At 58.1% G+C, this 19,575-nt stretch overlaps 3 protein-coding genes across 3 annotated transcripts; 2 read left to right on the top strand and 1 right to left on the bottom strand.

Moving 5' to 3' along the window:
• Positions 1-2,228: 2,228 nt before the first annotated feature.
• Positions 2,229-6,455, bottom strand: BESB_018700 (putative autophagy-related 12 variant 1; the record flags this gene model as incomplete). Its single annotated transcript, XM_029360585.1, has 5 exons — positions 2,229-2,285; positions 2,630-2,692; positions 3,160-3,287; positions 4,248-4,668; positions 5,100-6,455. 5 exons carry the CDS (start codon positions 6,453-6,455, stop codon positions 2,229-2,231), a joined length of 2,025 nt encoding a protein of 674 aa, XP_029216561.1.
• A 1,477-nt stretch (positions 6,456-7,932) lies between these two features.
• BESB_018690 (16S rRNA processing protein RimM domain-containing protein) lies at positions 7,933-12,819 on the top strand (the record flags this gene model as incomplete). The annotated part of the gene is made up of 6 exons (XM_029360584.1): positions 7,933-8,944; positions 9,831-9,951; positions 10,563-10,704; positions 10,877-10,924; positions 11,482-12,224; positions 12,723-12,819. 6 exons carry the CDS (start codon positions 7,933-7,935, stop codon positions 12,817-12,819), a joined length of 2,163 nt encoding a protein of 720 aa, XP_029216560.1.
• Positions 12,820-15,397: 2,578 nt separating this feature from the next.
• On the top strand, positions 15,398-16,804 carry BESB_018680 (uncharacterized protein; the record flags this gene model as incomplete). Its single annotated transcript, XM_029360583.1, has 4 exons — positions 15,398-15,603; positions 15,732-15,818; positions 16,133-16,331; positions 16,754-16,804. The coding sequence occupies 4 exons, from the start codon at positions 15,398-15,400 to the stop codon at positions 16,802-16,804; spliced, it is 543 nt and encodes a 180-aa protein (XP_029216559.1).
• Positions 16,805-19,575: the final 2,771 nt, after the last annotated feature.

Raw genomic sequence — 19,575 nt, 5'->3', positions numbered from 1 at the left:
AGCGAGAAGCCCGATAGGCGCCGTTCTCGTTGGGCAGAAGGTTGCCTGTCGTGAGGTAGTACTCTGGTGTGCTCGAATTGCACGGGAACGCACACACTCACACCATCAGAAGCCATCCCAGTGGCCCATTTATTGGTTGTCTTATGCTGCCTTAGCTATTGGTGGAGTGATAGTTCAGTTGAATAAGGTAGGCATCGATAACGGGTTCTGCGAGCAGGAGCTATCGGCCGGCCAGTTTCCGGAGTGCCGGACGCCGGCATGAACCGCTGCGTATGGACGCGAAGATGGCCAAGTGGCGCTGGCTGCAGGCAGGACCAGGTCTGCGTGCACCAGCATGTTCAAGGCCACCGTGGCTGTCTTGTTTGTCGCTGCCTCCTTTGCACGGAAAGAGATGAGGAGCGTCCCACGATGTGTGGCGGCCTTTGTGGGCTTGCTGGTGTTACATGGGTCTAGCGTGCGCTGTTTTGTATCTGGTTTTTCTTCGGCGTCGTGCATTCTCGATTTCCGCGCGCCCGGGAGAAGACCTCGGTGTGGCTGGGAGCGGCTGTCCGCGGGACAGGGGGAGGTGGGAAACGGGTAGGGTATGGCGTATCACGATTTGCCAGACAGCGCCCTTTGGACACATGTTAGCTGACTGAAGTCTTTTGCCACAGCCACGACGGATGTGCAGACTGCGTCTGCCTGAGGCTCTACCGCCGGTTGCGCGGATGCGTGGCACCCGAGTGTCTTGTGCGGCGGCATCCCGGTGCCGTGTCCTCTGAACAGTCTTGAAGCAGTGACGAAGCTGTTCAGCTCGAAGTTGTACGTGCTGGCATCCAGCGTGTGTGCGGGCTTGTTGGACAAAGTGGTAGTATCTGGTCGGCCGCTAGGCGCCTTGTAAGGTCTCCTGATACGAGCGAAGACCCGGTAGAGGGCACGCTTGTCCGCGGTTGCAGGATAAGACCCAAAATGTGGTTCCGGAGAGCTGGGAGATATTAATGTGTCGAGTGCTGGTGCGGCTGGCTGCGGCGCAGAGGGTGAAGGCCACGGGCTTTTCGCGCGAAGAGGAACGGTCGCCGGCTAGTGATGGGTAGGCGTCGACGTGTGCGAGTCGAAGGTCACCAGCCTCAAGTCAAGTTGAAGACGCTTAACCAGCTTGAGAGAGGTGCCATCTATTTACTTGGTCGTGTTGAAACCAAGACAATGAATCTTGGTGCACTTTGCTAGTGTACTTTTCCTTCAAATCAGCCGAGGCGCGACACATTTTACAGATTCACAAGTGGTGCAGCCCCCGTACGCAAAAACACGGCTTTGGCACATGCTGCAACGTTAGAGCCGTTTTCGTTATATGCATCAGACTCCCTGTAATTTACAGTAGCTAAATGAAGTTCCTAGGTTTATATACACTACTCCTGTCTGGGGGATACAACGCGTTGGACTAATGCTATAGAGCGTGAAGGTCTTTGTTTACCGGATTCACTGAAGAAGAGCGAAAGTGTTTCGCACAGCCATAAGGATGTGCGTTTCGCAGTCCCACGGCATGGACACTCGAAAAGATCACCGGTCTCTCAGCGACTTGCACAATACGATTCCAAACTCCAGCAATCAGCACATCCACAGGCTGTGCCCACCCTCCCACAAATGCATTCTTGGGCGCTAGCAAATCCATTCATTCCACGCAAAAAAAAGCCACGGGAGAGCGCGCGCCCCAGAGGCTCAACTCAAAGTGTCGTCTAGATGCATGCATTACTTGGTTCGAAAAAAGTTTAGGGTTTAGGGTGCTGCTTGGACGTGAGATGTACGGGAGATATGCTTGTTTTGCATCGACAGGCTGCGTGGCGCCGACGGCGCTCCAAAGCCTCATTTCTTCGTGAAGCTCCGGGGCGGACACGCCAAAAAGAGATGTCGTGGTGCTCGCCTCGTAGGCCTCCGTGCGCGCTCTTTTCACGCCTTCGGGGGAGATCCCGACCGACTCCACGCACCGTTAATATTCCTATTCCAATATAGGGAACTATCGTCTCTGTACAAATGCTATGCGATCGTGCGTCTGAAAAGTGACTCTCCGCCGAGGCTGCATCTCTCGTATCGTACGCGTCCATCAACGGGGTAGCTTCGGGTTGAGCCAGATCACCAGTTATCGTCTCTCGCCTTGTGCTGCTCATTGCAGAAATGGCGCGCACGTCCTTGGCTCGCCTGCGGGCGCGGCCTAACGGCGGAGCGCCTCCGTCGGATAAACTGCGGCAAACCGTTTAATAGGCAGGCGTGTAGCAGTACGATACCATCAGGCTGCCGCCGACTCCAAAGGCCTGCGAGAGCACCGACAGACAATCGCGCGAAGCAGAAATCTGTTGCGGGAGAGGTGCCAGACAAACCGGCGGGTCTGGCCTCCCTTCTTCCATCGTGAAAACGCGAAGAACCCCGCCTTCCGGGCACCTCGCGCGGGGGGCGGGGGGGGGGCCACAGCCCAGTCCTCCCACAAAGTGCGACAGCTTGCGGCCGGTTCCGGATCCCAAGAAGCACTAACACGTGATCGCCTGCCACTCTGCGCTGACCGAAGTCCGCTGCGCTGGGTTATGCAGCATGCGACTCAACACACGCCTCGTAGTCAAGCGGGTGAAGAGACGACAAGGCCGACTACGGGGCCACTTACCTTGAACAAATCTGCGACGAACTCGTCAGGCTGGGGCTGGATGAAGTTGTTGACGTAGACGTACTGAAAACAGGCAGAGACCGAGCGGCCAGTTAGACGCGCTGCGAACCGTCACTGGGCGCCACAGGAGGGAAAACCGTCTCCGTACGCGCGCGTCGTTCGCTTTCCTCAGGCTGCAAAAGCCTGTTTTCATATGGCGCGCAGCGGAGCACGCATGGTATGGGGCGAAGGCCGAACTGACACAGCGGGAACAGAGTACCCGAAGCCACGCAGCCTACATATGCGGAACCTTCGAATCAACGTGCTACAACGTGCTGTATCTCGCGACCAACACCGGACGCATCGCAGCGGCAAAAGACACGGTCCCGTGGCAGGCAGAGGGCTGGGACCGAGGAGAGAGACACGCGGCCGCTCCGTCAAGGGACCACAGCTGCGGTCGCTTAGGCTCAGGAACAGCTGACATTCGAAGCTGACGGCGCACGCCGACGAGCGCACGCGAGAGGTGCGCACCGCCTGCAGGCTTGGCTCACCAGGAGGTCCTTCTTCAAGGCCTTTTTGAGGAAGCTGATGACGGCGTCAAAGCGCTGATAGGCGTCCACTTTGAACCGACTGACGCGCAGGCGCGCAGCCCCGCCCACATTCGACAAACAAATGTGCACTGTAAGCCACACACGCCATAACGACAGAACTACCCTGCGCTTTCGACTTGAAACGTGCAAGCCGCACGAAAGAAGACACACTTTCAGGGGGGGAAGGAACGCTTCAAAGAAACAAGCAAAGAGAGCGCGGCCAAGCAAACCCCTTCGCACCCCTGGCTGACACTCCTGCCAAGTACACAGACGACGCAAACGGAGATGAACTGGGCGAAACTGCGCGGCATGAGGAATTGGGAATCGGCGCAGCCGTAGAGGGGCCTGAAACGGCGGCACTCTCGGTATGGATGTAGGATCCCCAGGAGTCACAGCCCAACAAAGTTGACAGGCACACGGCACACGCGGATATCCACAAGGCATGGGAGGCGCCCCACGCGATTGCTAGATGCAGGCCGCCGCGTCAGAGTCGAAGGGACCTGACCACGTGCCTCCCCAAGCGGGCCGGCTGGTTGCAGCCTCTGCATTGCCATGTGAGACAGTTGCGTGCTCCGCCATTCGTGGGAAAGAAGAGACGCGAATCACGCAGGTTGCAGCGAGACCCCGAGCTCGCCCCACACAGGGACTGCGTGCCAAGCGGTCGCTCACGGAAGCGAAGCGTGTGTTTCAGACAAGCCACGCACAAGCAGATCCTTTGTCGCGGCCAACAACATTTTATGACTCAACATGTAGTCAGTGGATGGGTTAGGATATGATATACAGTAGGATCTTTTTGATTATCATTGGAAGTGCTATCCCACAACCGACTTTCATATAGTACCGTAATGTCTACTACCGGGCTGCTTCGATGCTCATACTAGACAAACAGTTATGACGACTACAGCTTCCAAGCAAACAAACCGCACACCGAGTCTGCCGCACACACTGTGCTCGCATACATGCAACTGACGGAGGCTTTAAGATTCGCACGGAGACGGGAAGGCCACTCAGAGAGAGAGGGAGTGTCTTCGGCCTCCTCGATGCAATACCTTTGAAGTCGCGCAGGCCAACGAGGTGCGTCTCCACGCTCCAGGCTGCGTCGAACTGGGGCTCCCAGCAAAGCTGTAAGTCGCCTTCGTGGCGGCGGCAGCCACCATGCGGACACGCCTCGTCCGCCTCTGAGGCAGTCATCGTCTCGCGTTCGCCGCTCACATTGCGTTGGTTTCTCGCTTCGTGCCTGTCTCTCGGCTTTCTGGCAGCCGCAGCGCAGTCTGGAGCGCCGGAAGGCTGCAGAGCTCGCGCTGCCGCATGAGCAGCATGGCCAGCGGCGCACTCGCCGCCACCAGCATGCGCGCTGAGCTCCGCGCATTCCGTGTCAGACTCATAGCAAGACGACGGAGGCATGACCCGGGACGCAGCAGAACCTCGATGCTTGCGCGGCTCGGCGCAGCCCGCGGCTGAGGCGTCCGTCTAACGCACACACAGACAGGCAGAAACACAACAGAAGAGTGAAAGGTTGCGCGCAAGGCCTTCAATCGGTAACACACGCGCTGCATCATGCTGCGCCTCTGTGAGCATATCGCAGTTGACGCTCTTGCCCGCGGGAACGCGCAACCCCACCTAAAGCGAAGCACCTGGGATTGAGCCTCTGGTGCGCTGCCGACTCGACCCCGACAGAGCCCGACGCGCCCGGCATCCACCCCAGGACGAACGACACCTCGTTTCGTGCGGCTCGGCGCCACGCAGGCGGCCTGGATTGCTGACCAGATTGACCCCACACCCCCGCGGCTTTCAATGCCCGCCGAAAGAGACGTTTATCCGTGGAACACAACAGTGACCGATCGGCGCCATTGGCTGCGACTAGCGTCGAGCGCTGGAGCGCCAGTCTCCGGCTCGCGTACCGCGTGGGGTTCGCTGGTCGCGGCGTCGCGCGGAAAGTCGCCTTCTGGAAGCCCTGCGGCACGCCGGGTCCTCTCCAGGCTCGGCAAGGCCCTGGGGCGCTCGCCGCCTTCGAAAAGAGAGGCCGCTGCGGATGCGTCGCCCCCGCGGCCTGCTAGGCTGTCGCTGCTGGGCGTCCCTCCGCGGGCTACTGAGGAGTCCCCCGCGGAGTGACTGTCGAGGTCTTCCTGCGGCGACTCGAACTCCTCCTCGTCTTCACTCCCCTCCTCCTCGCGTCCTCCCGAGCCTGCGACTCTGGGCACGTGCGCGAGCTGACTCTGCGCTCCCGCGCTTCGCGGCCTGTCGCCGTCAGCCTCGACTTCTCCGGATTCCGCAGCCGCCGCTCCGCTTGCATGCGGCCGAGGCGCGCCGCCGCCCCGCCCAGACTTCGGAAGCGCCGCAAAAGTGCGGGGCTCGAATGCCGGCGACGGCCTGCGACCGGCCTCTGCGGAAGGCGGCTGGCTATCAGCCTCAAAGTCTCTTTTTTCTTCCCTTCGTGATGGTGTGCCTGCGGCTCGAACCCTCACCGCCTCACACGCGACACCAGAGGGAGGCACCGAGGGCGCAGGCCCGGGGCTTGCGCTGCCCATGACCTCCTCCTGCCCAGCTCCTGGTTTCTGAACGGAAGAACGCCCGGCGCCTGAGCCTCCCACTGGACTCCTAAAGTCTTCTTCTGGCGCATGCGCAGCGCACTCCCCGTCCTCCCCCCTTGGGCCCGCGGGCCGCGACCCGCGCGGCCGCAGACCCTCGGCGGGCTCGCCGCTGCAGGCCGCGCCGCCGTCGCCCTCGATCGCACGGCTGCGCTCCGCATCTTCTCTGTCTTGGGCGCGGGGGGAGTCGCAGAAATCGAGCGATCGGCGTGCGGCGGCCCTGCACTCCGCTCCGCGAAAGGCGGGGAAGGGGCCTTCGCTCCCGGATGTCTCCTCGACTCGGAAGAACTCGTCTTCTGCCGCGAGGCCCCCCAGTTCACTCCGCGAGTCGAGGAGACTGGGCGACTGGCGGCCGCTGTCGCTTTGGAGCAGCGAGGCGTCGTCGTTTCCGCTGCTGCTGGTGCTGCTGCTGATGGCCTCGAGTTCTTCCAAGTCGCCCTGGTCGCTCTCTGAGAGGACGAAGCGACCCGAGCTGGGGTCGATGAAGTGCCCAGAAGACGTCGCGAGAATCGCAAAGCCTGCAGCAAGCGGAGCGCCATCCTCTGCCTCGTGCGGCGCGACGCCGAGCTGACATGCGGTCACGCGAGCTGGAAGCGCAATCCTCTCCACGCCGCGCTGCCCGGCGTACGCCGCAGAGAGGTCTGAAGAAGGTGGGGAATCGGGCACCATCGCCAGCTCCAAGGAGAGCCAGTTTCAATTTTGAAGCAGATTTCAGTAGGTACACTTACACGGGGTGTAGTTCTTTGAGCAGAAGTAAACGCTTATGCACCTTCTCCATCACTGACGTGCCCTTGAGGCACCTCGCAAACCTATTCACGGCCGGATCAGGCGGTACACCAGCTCGAATCGGGCCTCGTAGCACAGGGCGAGTCCAGGCGTACCTGCCAAGCACCAGACGACGTACCGAAGCTCAACAGAGCGGCAAGACGAGGCCTGCGTGCTGCAGAAGGAGGCAATGGGCGTGGGAGCGAGCGGGAGCGGTGTTCGGGATTCACGCGGCGTTCAGTCTGCCAGGTTGCGAGGTACCTCCAATCATACCGGGTCAGCGAGGCGAGCGCTGAAAATCGAACGGGATGTATCGGGAGAAAATGAAGTGCCAAGCAGCCGAAAAGCTCTGCCCGAGTGACTTCGAAAATTTGTGCGGCGCAGCGTTCCTCGAGCCTTGCGACAAGACTAGAAAGAAATCCGAGGAGTCCACGAGGGCACAGAGGAGTCAAGCAGCAGTTATGCACTTAATGGTGAGAGCATATGCGAGAGAAACCCAAGCGATGAGCTGGGTGAATTGCCGTGACGAAATGCAGGTGCACGCGATGTTTGTGCGTGTCTCGCAGCGCATAAGAATGAGAAAGCCGCAATGCGTCTCTCTCTCCGCATGCGCTTATCGTCTCAATTGCGTTTTTCACCGCCGAAGAAGGCACACTTTGTCAGCACACGTAGTTGGCACAAATGCATCGTTTTTGCTGATTTTCCGTATTTCCGGCCTCCATTTCAGCCTTGACAATTCCTTTTGTGGAGCCACTTCGTGCGGAGTTGCGCCTGAGCGCATGCAGACACAACGCCCGGGACGTTTCCTGTGTCTTGAAACAAACGCGTGCGAGGCTTTTCTAAACCGCCGCGCCTGCCGTTAACCAGGAAGGTTTCCGCTGCCTTCGTCACCGCCGAGGCCAGCGGATGTTTTGATTCAGAGTTCCCGGCTCACTCTTCGCTTCTGTGGACTCTGCAATCCGCTGCTGAGGTGAGGCGTGCCTTCCTGCTCTCGGTGTGCCGCGGAAGAGGGCCGCGCGACCCGCGAGAAGAGGCACCGGGAAAGCTTCACTCCCCCCCGCGCGAGCTGGTCGTTACATTTCTAAAACTTTCTTCGCCGCTCATCAGTTTGCCTACGTAGGCGAGTACACAGGTGAGGCGGACTCTCCGTCTCCTCAGCTTCGTTTGGGCGCTCGCCTGCCGCGGTTCGCTGGCGTGCCGCCTCTCCGGCTGAGACACTGCGCGCTGTCACGTTTTTGAGGCGCGTGCGTGCCATCTGCATCTCTCCCTTGGCGGAGCGCAGTCAATTTCTATCTCCCTCTGTTTATTCGAAGGCCTATGCTCTTCGCCTGCAGCCCTGGCGCTTCAGAAGGTTTTGAAGAGTCTCCCGCTACTGCTAGGCATGGCCCGACCTCAGCCGCAGAGAGTTTTCCCATCCCGAGCCTCCACGCGCGTTGCTCTCGCGAGTCTCTGTTCTCTTTTCGCCTTCGCCGCGCTGTCTTCCGCCCGCCTCCTCGAAGCCTCGCGACCGTCCCCGAGTTCCACGGTACTGTGCCGGGAGCCTCTTGCAGGCTTTCTCCGCCTCTCGCTTCGCCGTCTCAGCTTCCCTGTCACCACGTCGCTGCGGACCTCGCGGCAGAGCGCCCGAGCCGTCGCTTCCTACCCGCTGCCTGCCGACGCTCTTCTGTCTGGCTCCCGCCAGATCGCTCTTGCGCGTCGCGCGACGGAGGCCTGCGGGCCCCGGGAGGGCGGGCGGGGGGCTCTGTGGAGGAAGCCGAAGGAGCAGACCTGCGGCGGCCCGCGCAGAGCGAGTCGCTGCCGCGCCCACGGGCCTGTTCTGCTCGCTGGCTCAGATGGAAGGGGAATAGCGAGCCGTGCGGGAGCGGCGGCGCCCGGCCGCGACCCCGCGCCTTCCTCAACCTGCGCGCCCGCGGCAGGCGCGTCGGTCTCCTTGTCTTTGGAGCCTCACTCCAGAGATCTGCGCGTGACTGCTGCCGGAGGGGCCGACAACGCGGGCGTCGCCCCTGCGGGGGCAAGTGCCCCCTGGCCCTTCGGCTCTCCGCTGGCCGTGGAGGATCTTTCTTCGAGGCCGCACCCCATGCGGGCCGCGCAGGCCCCAGGCGGCCTACAGCAGGGGGAGTTTCTTCTCCCGGGCGACTTCTCAGCGGCAAAACCGCCGAAGACTGGGCCTGGGGACGCGGGCCTGGAAGCCCCGACGGGCGCGCCGGACGCCGCGCCGCAGAGCCGCCGGCCGGGGCCGGACGCCCCGCGGGCTTCCCCGCGCACGCTCGCGCTGCAGACTATGGCGAACGACTGGATTTCGGTGGGTAAAGTCCTTGGCGTCCACGGCCTCCATGGCGAAGTCAAGGTCCGCGCCACCACGTATAGAGTTCAGGAGCGCCTCGGCGAGCCAAGTGCGTGGAAGTTGAGGGAGACAGCGAGGAAAGACTGCGGGCACGCGCACAAGACTCTACGCTGGCAGACAAAGAAACCGGCACAGGGACGAGAGAGAGGAGCCGCACTGAGTGGATGCGGGAGGACGGAGGCCAGGCCGCTGCATGCACGTCGCCTCCGGTGCCAATATCCCCATACCTGTGTATATCTATCCATATGTATCTGTATACCTACATCTATATTTCTAGGTCTGTATCTATATATTCACATCTATCATAACCTACTAGCGTAGCACCATGTGGATGGTAAGGGGCAGGCAGGCTGTCAGCTGCGTTGGAGGCTTAGCGTGTGTTGTCAGTAGACTGAAGATTCGAATGCGCCCCTTAGCGCCTTCCCGCGCGACGAGACGGAAGGCACACGCGGGGGGCGATTGAGAGTGCTGTAGAGACACCGAACGTGCCCGCGGGATGATATCGAGGCGCAAGCGCCGCCTCGGCCGCGTCCCCCCAGACGCTGTGTTCCACCCCGTCTTCTTGTTCGGGTGCCCAACTAAGGCTAGCTCAGAGTCCTCCATTGCATTTCGGGTTGCGGCATACATGCGCATATGCAGAGGGGCACTCTTTCCCACACGCAAAGACGCCTACGTATACGTGTATATGTATATATATATATATACATTTGTATGCACGCATGTATGGATGTATGTATGAAAGTACCCGAAGGTGTTTTCGTCTCTATTCGTCGCAGCGGGTGGTGTCTGCACTGCTCTACCTGGCGACGATGAGCGCACCAGGTCGCGCTTCAGATTTTTCGTTCAGCTGTCTACCTCTAGCCACCCTCATGACTCTACCGTAATACAAATGTGAATCTGAATAAATTGGGCAGCTGTCGCTGGTCTGTCGGTAGGTGTGCGCCTCTTCTTCACACCGGCCGGGCGGGGACGACTCTCCTCGTTGGAGGTCGAGCGGACGCGACGAACTGGTCAGCAGAGGCTGCTGCTTCTGAAATTCAAGTCCATCGACGACAGGTAATTCGAGTTTTCGTTCTCGCGGCACAGCGGGCGCTAAGTCGCGCGGGCTGGCTGCCACGCGCCTCCGCCTCTTCAGCGAGGCGAGTCTCTGCCCCCGGCGCAGAGCGGCCAGTCGTGAGAGCGCAGGTCGCAGTTTAGAGGTGCCCCTTTCCGTGGAAGACGAGGCTTGCGAAACCCCATCTGTATCTCAGACCGGAGTCCTCTGCGGCCTTCTAGGGACTGTCACGTCTTGAGGCGATTTGAGGTATACCAATCTGGGTCGCACGGGTAGGATAGCTACGTATTATAAGATAACAGCTATGCACGCCGGGAAAATAAACTCTGGGTGGGAAGGGCACATTCTCACGGATTCCGTGCGGTGTCTGCGCAAGCACAGTTGAGCGTGTAACGCCTTCGAAGACGCTTGCTTGACTCTCGAGTTGGCCAAAGAGGTCGCGATTCGCTGAGGTCGCTGCAGCGCGCGTCTTGACGTTGTAAGCCTCGCCGTCGAGAGTGGGCCATTCCATCGTGAGGGTCCGTAAAGACATAGATTTCAGTGTCCACGTCAAACCAAGAAAGATTTTTTTTACCTTCTTGGGCACCTTGCGTCTGTTCCTCTGTCGGTTCAGGAACGCAGCGGAGGCCCTGACTGGCGGGCTCTTGGTGATTTCGGCGCACCAGGCTCGACAGGATCTCCCCGCCGGGCGGTACCTCCTGTCGGAACTCTCCGGCTTCTTCGTCACAGTCCATGGAGACCCTGAAAAGAACAAAGTACGTGGCGGCTCTCGTATTTGAGCCTCGTGTCGCGCGCAGTTCGCCGAATTGAGGGGTTTCAGAGAAGATTTCCCTTCGATGTTGCGCGGAAGTGCAGACATGCGGCCGTGGAGCTGCGCAGCGTCGCGCTCCACCTGAGTTTCTGTCCGTGTGCTGTGCCGCGCTTCAGATTGGCCGCGTGGTCAGAGTCATCCCCCGCGAAACCGCCGTGAAGGAGGTACGCGCTGCTCCTTTTGCAGCTCCTGGTGGCGGCCCGGCCGCGGCGGCAGTTGCGTCGACCGCATGCGGCGCTGGGGGGTTCTTTCAGAAACGCAACTGAGTGGTGAGGCGCAGAGTTCCGCCTGCCGCCTGCAGTCCACCCCCCACACGCGCGAGGTCGCGTCCGAGTCGACCCCGCGGCACAGATGCCCACGCATCTGCCTGCGCACCCGCATGTTCACTGACTGCGTATCAGGTTAAGGGGTGGTGTCTCTTTTCGTCTTCGCGCTTTCTTCTTCGTGAAACGTCGTGAGAGGCGACTTTTCTCCGGAAAGCCCTCGCCACAGAGCGACAGACACCGCCGCCGCTCTTCGTGGCCCCCTGCGAGTGCGACACCGTCTGGGACCCTGTGACGTGGGAGTGGCTTTTGTGGAGGGGAACAGAGCTCGTCTTTGCTCTCGCTGATTCCCCTGTGGATGCTGTCCTGTGTGAGCACTTTCAGCGACTTCTGGGGTCGCGGGGCGCCCTGGACACTCATGCGCGCTTGGTTGGTGCGCGGCTGTGCCTGTGCGTCAGTCAGCTGTCGCGGCCGCGGACGACTCGCTGGAAATTCTTCTGTACCGAGACGTCGCGGCCAAGCCCCTTCTGCACGATTTCGCTCCGCCGCCTCGCGCGATGCCTCCCGAGATTTTCGGGGAGACGTACATGAAGACTAGCAGGCTGGACGAGAGAATGAAAGCAGCTGGCCTGGAGGTGCTCTTTCAGTGCGAGTTCTGCGGGAAAAAATTCCGCCACCACGACCGGGCCAACGCCCACGAGCTTAGGTGTATGTACACTTCGGGCAACTCGACGCTGGTCACGGATTTCCAGGGGCGCCTGCGCGACCGCCGCAGGGAAGTTGTGAGAGAGGCTGTCGCGCAGAGCGAGGCGCAGCGGTGGAGCAGCGAAGCCTCGGCTTTTTCCGACGCCGTGAGCGGCGGTGCGCCGCTGGCCAATCCAGGGAGTTCCCTGCATGCGGAGAACTTCCAGGATTCCCTGGTTTGGCTGGGGGACGAGGACGCGCTCCGGAGGGCGCAAAGCGAGCTGCGGAAACTCGAGCCTGCCGTCGCCACGAGAGGCGGCGAGGGCGGCTGGTGGCTCGAGGAAGGAGACCAAGGAACCGACTGGATAGTGGAAGACGACGAACTGTTTGAAGAAGTTGGCGAGAGCACTGACCGCGCGGATCTCTTGACGTTCCAAAACCTCCTGACGGGGACTTCCCGCGCCGGGCAGCTCGCCGCCGCGGAAACCGATCTCGATGCGCCTGCGCAGAAGAAAAAGTGAGTTTAGCTCGAGTCGCACACTTGATGTTGGACTGAGCTTCCTCCACTGCGCCTAGCGTCTGAAAATGCCTCCTCTGGGACGGCGGTGTGTCTTCATATTTCTCTTAGACCTCGCCTGCTGGGGGGCGCCTCGTCTCCGGGGTTCTTGGCGCGTGTGTCTCCAAAACTGGCGGGCGAGGCGTGGGTGCTGATTAGGATAAATGTTCCTGATACGATTCATGTATATTGTTTCAAGCGGTTTAGCGCTCCATTCTGTACGCCTGCGTCAAGGAGACCAACTGCGTGCCGAAGTAGCTGCAGCCGCCGAGGGCCTCTCTCAAACTTCCCCCCCCTCCCGCCCCCCTCGCGCGACTCTGCGGCCTCGGCGCCCTTCTCGCTGAGGCAGAGTGCCTCCACGCCCTCTAGGGATGCAGACGCCACAGCGCTCTGAGACGCTTCGAATTCTTGCGTCGACTGGATAAGTCTCGTGGCGTGAGGTTTCTAGCGTGCCTTCAGGTTTTTGCTGCCGCTGGCCTACAACCAGACCGTGTGGGACATCGACTTCGCCGCGCACACAGTCGCAATCAGCGCCCCTCCCAGTCTCCTGGACTGAGCCGAGCCGCGCACCGACCTCGCTGCAGCCTCTCCCCCTCGCGCAACTCGACATGTGAGCACAGGTTCAAGAAGAAAATGAAGTCACACGCCCCGATACGCACACGCACCGAAGAGAAAGTCGGCCTGGGGATGTCCTTGCCAGCTATTGGATCAAAAGCTTTACGCAGACGCGCGCACACTCACGCAGGCGTCGGCGAGAGGAACCCGCACTCTATGCACTCCGCGTGCGGATACATATATATATTTTAGGTGTATGTATTTCTGTGTTTCGTGGGTAGCTGCGTGCGCGATGGCATTCGGGTCTGTCTATCTTGATGCATCTCTATCAAGATGCTTGTGTCTGCAATTTGTCAAACGGACTTGGATAAAGTGTCATAGTTGAAGGCTTGGCTAAACGCATGCCACGTTTTTCATCTGTTTTTCCCGCTTCCTTCTGATAAAACTTGCGTCATGTCTGTTGGGAACTGGTCCACACTATATCGTAGGGTTGATTCCGCACTTCCGCAGTGCAGATGCGTGGAAGCAACATGGCTAGTGACGGTGGCCAGCGTGCAACTCACCCTTTACGCCCATTATTTCATAGGCGAAGGGAAGTCTCGCAGTGCGAACGAATGGGGACCATATCCCTAGTCTGCTATCAAATGAAGAAGCTCCAAGGTGTCCGAGTGTCTGTCTCTTCGGCACGCTTCTCCATCCGTGGAATCGTTTCGCACAATGCGCGAGTACAACGAGGCGTCGGCAGCGTGAAATGACACGACAGACGATGATGCAATGAGAGGACTGAAGCATAATTGCTAAGGTTCCTTCACTCGTGGAGACTCTGCAAGCCAGTCCAGCACGATGTCTGCGAGAGCGTCGTCCAGCTGTGACAAAAACAATGAAAGAAAAATCTACTGATACAACATACCACGAGGGCCAAGCTGCTTCTATGGCAGAGCAAGACAGTATCTTGTTGGCCGTCTCAAAACAATAGGGGAGAAAACCGGCCTGAGTCCCGGTATCTTGGATCATCGACTGTACCAGGTTCTTGGCCTGTACGTCAGCGTGTAAAATGTTGACGATGTATCCATACACTGTTCGCGTCTCGCCGCGGCAAGTCCTTGTCCCCTGCCTTCTTTCGAGTCCTGCGTCGAAACGCAAAGGGACGGTTGTGCCAGTGCTGTATAGATATGGACGGGGCCCCCGTGCACTGCGAGTAAAGTTCTTTCCGACACCGGTTAACTGACTGCCAGAGTTCCAGATGATGTGCGCAGCTACCGCGGTTGTACCCTCGCGTGCCAGCAGCACGTTGGCGTCTGCCCTGCACGATCGCGTACCACGGGTACACACACTACGCGCTAAGCATACACCGCCGCCGGAGCATCCGAATTTCCTCTTATCTGTTTGCTGGAGACAGCAATAGCAAGGACTCGAACCAGTGACGTTCAGTTTAGGTGGCAGCGCATTCCGCTTGAGACCTAGCCCGTGGGCTGAGGCGGATGCAGCAGACGTCTCCGCCCAGCACACGCCAACGAGGCCGGCTGCTTTGGGTTGGGTGCAGAACCTGGTTTTCCGAATTGCTCATATCGGCACTCTCGCAGGCTTAACTTGTGGAACTACGCGCGCACACCCGTGAACCGCATTCGCGCGAACTATTGTGACTAGAGCTGGCGATATGGCATGGGGGGCTCTCGCGACCCTGAGAAATCATGAAGTTTTACCATCGTACTGCTCTTGGCGCAGAGCGTACTGCACCCATAGGCAGTGCTTTAAGTCTGGGAGTGCGGTATTTTTATTCATTATAGAAAATATACCGTCTTATAGAAAATATACCGTCTCTGTTCCCTGAAGGTGGAAAATCATGGGATCATAGGCATGCAGCCCGTGGAAGCGCGTAGAAAATACGAGCCTGCGCCCAAGAAAGAAAAATCGTCCACTCATTTGGACTCACGGATGAAATGATGAAACGACACTGCCGGTTCCTACTCCACCAGAACCGCAACTCGTTACTTTCTTGCGGCTCGGGTGCGGTTTGGTAGGGACGCGTTGAGCCCCGAGAGCCTGCACCAGAGCACGCAAGTCCCTATAGACGGGTTCATATACTCAATGCAATCTCGGGTATCCTTTAATTGCATGCGAGAGTTCGTCCGTTTGTATTAATATGATGCCAAAACAACAGAGAACTTCATGCTAACTTGTTCCTCGCCGGTGTAACTGGTTTGATTTTTGAAGTGTTTCTAAGGTAGCATCCACTGTGCACTCGTCTGCGATTGGGTTTGCCACATTTCTGTCTAGGGTCGTCAGGCCGACAGCCCCTCCCTTTCCGGTGAGCACAGACAGTGGAGATGCGCCATCCAGTTGCGTGATTTTCCTTGTTTTAATTCGTGGATTCCTTTCTGTTAATGTCTCTTTTGGCGAGCGGTGAACGGTGTGAGCGGGCTGCATATTTTGAGCGTCAACAGTGCGCAACAGCTCTAGGCTTGCACGGACGCCATGACGCGAACGCATCTATCAATCAGTTAAGTACGCATCGGACCTCATGTTGTTTTTTTTTTTTTGCAGGGTTTCCCCGTAGCACAACTCTCAACGTCGGAAAGATGAATGCCGCCCACCTGCGGGCAATTTTTGGGAATTGGTGCACCAGGGGCACGGACCACATAGTGGTGGATATGTATGCGAAGAAGTTTTACAACGCGTACTTTGCGGATCCGGTCCAGTACAACTACTTGTTTGTCTCGTTCTTTGCAGTGGGATGTGCAGCGACTATGTGCTTGAGGCACCTCATGCTGAACCCTGACATCTGGTGAGCTGGGAAGTCGATGCAGTTTTTGCTCGCTACGAGGGCGGCATCCGCAAAAGTAATGACGATTTGCAGGCACCAAGTGCATCATCTTCCTTTCCTTCACCTTTCTTTTTTTCCTGTGTGCACAGTGTCCGACATGGAGAGTCACGAAGGCACTACATCGATAGGTGGCAACATCATCTGTACTCTCTGCCGTACTACAACCACTATCTCAGGTAACAAGGGATGAGAGGGCGGGGATGACAACCCTTCGACGGTGTTCCTTTTATGGGTACCCGAGAACCTGTGAGAGGGTGGGCGCATATGATTAGCCTTTCGTTACCTGGATAATCTGTGTTGGCTTCCAAGCTGGAGTCGCGGCGCTTCACAGCTGGTGGTTGATGAGAGCGCCACCTATGTAGGAGTAGGCCGGCGTGAGGAGCTCACCAACCTGAAGAGTTCTCCTGAGAATGGGTTCTCTCTCTCTTTCACGCCTTCCTTCGTGCATTGGTGTGGGACCTGTTGTGGTGATTTGCTCTTGCCCTGCCAGGAACTTTGCCATGCGGTTTCAGAACTCGTTCGTTGATAATGAGCCAGATTACCTTGGAGCGCACCCGTGGGGTATTCGCCCTTCCCGGGGTCTCAACTACGCGCGTTTTCCGTTGATTCTCAACGCTCCACACAAGTATTTTGTGGACGATCCGACATACGTAGATACCTTGCACGGGAGCATGGAGAAGCGCTACGAGGTAACGAACGCGTGATTTCCAGCCTTCGACCGCGGCTGCCTTGAAAAGTCCCGGAGAGCCGTAGGAGCGATGTTGTGGAAAGTGGGCTGGACAGCAACGAAAATAGCTTTCCGACATGGTTTTCTAAGAAGACAACACTTGCCGTACTCTGTGCAGGATGAGAGGCTCTCTAATCGCGCCTAGTGCCGATCGTCTGTGACCGGGGATCCTTCAGAACACATCCATCTTCCATGCAGTTCTTCCGCCGTTTTTCGGCAGGCTTAAGGCATCCGACCTAACGTTACATTGAATTGTGTACCATGCAGATGAGTTCAAGCGTAAAGGAGGCTGAGTTCTTTGCTTGACGAGGGGGAGCCACAAACGTTACCTCGTGCCTGTTTTTGACCCTTCGTTTTGGGAATCTTTGCTGTGCGATTCCGTAGGCCTTAGGCTATTATCCAGATCGCGTCAACGCGACCGACAGCGAGGAGTGAAGGGGACCGAGTACACGCACAACTCAGGTCCTTATTGCCGACTTCGTTTTGCGGCATTGCAGCTGCGCCACGGGAACCGGCAGTGCCTGATGCAGGTTGGGGGGTACATGGTCGCTAGGGAGAACTGAAGGGGCGCTGAGGGCGGGTGGAGAATGGGTGCAGTGGTTTAGGGTAGAATCATGCGTGGTTTCACCGGAGGACGACTTCTTATGATCAGCGCCAGAAGGCGACACGAGCCACTGTGCTTCGCACAACGGCTTATACGGCTGATGCAGCCGCATTCAAACATATATTATAGTGAGACTGTTTCGCAGAAATTTTGTGATCCCTGCCTCTAGGGTCGCTGCCCTGCTAATGGTGCGGCGTAGGCGTGTGGGGCTCCTCAATGGAGCGGTTCACAGGAAGGGTTTCAATGTGGATTGCACCACGTGTTAGTGCGGTCCTGAAGGGCACATAGATGCGTCACTCTGGTCTCTTTCTTCTCACGGACTAGCTCTTCCTTCATATGCAGTGAGATGGGCGACACAAACAACGACCGCTCACTGCTCGTTGTGCTGAGCCGATGCTTCCACTGAAACGTTCGTCAGTTCACTGTCAGAACTGCAGTGTGGGTTCTGCCCTGTGGGGGAGCAAAGTCTGTTGCATGGAGAATTTGTCTCTCTGGTGCGCTGCTGTCGTTGCCTTGGCTTTCGCCAAGCATCTGCAGTACTTCAATCAAGAGAATGACAGAAGCTGTCTCCGCTCGTGACGCGCTGCCACACCGGGGCAGTATGATTACGATACCTTTCGCTGTTACCAAGTTAGTGCCCGTCCCACCCGGGGAGGAAAGGGCATTCGCTGCAGTATGCTGTATTTGGAGTTACCGGTGTAGACTGCCTCCTGCGAGGCTAACCAAGTGAAGGCGGCATCTAGGTAAACAGCGCCAGGAGTCGTTTCGTTGCCGATTCTCAGCTGGAATTGGTGGCTGATTTGTTGGTGTGCCATAAGCCGTCAACAGTTTTTCTGACGTGGCAGCTGGAAAAGGCTAGGTCTCTCGTGACGATACGGACCGCAGAGACAAGCAGGCGGGACACACCACTTGCGGACATCTAGTAGCAGGCGCATGCACATGGGCGCAAAAGCAAGTGAAACCCGTGCAAGCGCGGCTGAATGTAAGATCATACATCTAGTGGCACGTGGATATATTATAAAAGCGCTTGCACAATCGAGTGCGGGGCGGTATGGACCGGTGGTGCACCGGGCTGTCGTTCCATGTGTGTCTGGGAGGGAAGCCGCCCGCGGACAGTACGGGCAACATTTACGATTCACGTTGGCCGTACTCTGCCTCCAGCCTGCATCTATGAAAGACATCCTCAGGACTCCACTGAGGGGAACTACTTATCCCACACCACGGATGCCACTGGAACCAATTTTGTACAAACGCCGTCCACCACGGACCACGTTCAGATGCTTGATGTGTACTACATGAATGCGCTATCGGGGACGACACCGGCGCACAGTGTGACACATTCACATCTTCTGCAGAGCCTTCCGGACTGCTTCCGAATCAGTGGTTTTACGCTGCCCCAGCGGTACGGACGACGCCGGGTGAGCTGAAGCACGGGGTGGAGAAATAAACCTCAGCTATAGACACCATCGTGATTTGTGACCCTTGAAACGCCGGTCTCTCCGATACACACGTTCATGCCAGTCCTTCGACATAGAGCGTCCCGCAATTTTACTGGCGCCTCGAGACTAACATGTACAAACAATTCGTGCGGAGAGGCCTCTCTGTGGGGATATTTGCGCTACCATCAGTTAGTGAGATGCGTTTGTCCCCGCAAAGAAGACGACCAAGGCGTGTGGGTAAAACAAACTACATGTTAGCGAAAGATTCGACAACATCCTCCTCTGTCTTGTGCACGGCCTTCTTACACGGCATTTCAAACTGCGACACTACAACATCCTTACCAAACTGTCACGGCAGGTCAACACCTTGTCTATGTGAGGCGGCCGTTCGGGGACAACCCTGCAGACTACTAGATGTCCGATTGAAGAGTCAAATCTCGACATGAGGGGCGCCAAGCGCGAACTGCCCCCGCCTTCGTTCCAACTACTGCGCCCGATTGTGGCAGTATCAGGGCGTCCTCCTCCACCAAATTCGAGGGGCTGCTCCAGCCAGCACCTCGTCGCGCTACCGCTTCCATTTCAGTGAACTCACGGAAACTCTCTGAATATTGCAGCAGCTGACAACCACTCACGGCTACGATATATACTCGTTAGCCGTTCTGTTGTCATCAGTTTTAAGGAGCCGCCAGAAAGCACGCTACCGACGGGCTGTTGCACACACCCGAAGATCTCTACCGACCTTCCGCGAATGACGATAAGCGCAGAAAGTCCACTCAGCGTACTCTATGACTGAACCAAATCTTCTAGACTCTGCATAAATTCACAAACGCCCTGCACTGCGGACATCCAAGCAATTCCCACGTAGGTCTTCCAGTTGTTCGGCCGCGGCAACCCGCCCCATTCTCCGCCAGACACGGGTTAAATCATCCTTGAGTTTCAAACAGAAAGACCTCCGCCGAAGTGTTCCGGACTACTCATCAGGAGACAAGTAGCATCTGCTGGAAGGTGCCACCGAGCTGGTCACGTTCGGAGACCAATACTCTCTGTAGCACGTACGAGCAAAATCGTTCCGAAATTCTTCAGCCTGCCTTGTGTCGACTTTTCGTGTGCGGCCTTGTAGTAGCCGACCGGCTTATACGCCGGATGGGCGGGAGCAGCAGCGA

This window comes from Besnoitia besnoiti, chromosome X, assembly GCF_002563875.1.
Source record: "Besnoitia besnoiti strain Bb-Ger1 chromosome X, whole genome shotgun sequence".
Lineage (NCBI taxonomy): Eukaryota > Apicomplexa > Conoidasida > Eucoccidiorida > Sarcocystidae > Besnoitia > Besnoitia besnoiti.
Note: the sequence above shows the minus strand (reverse complement) of the source record. Positions and strands in the feature narration are given on the sequence as shown.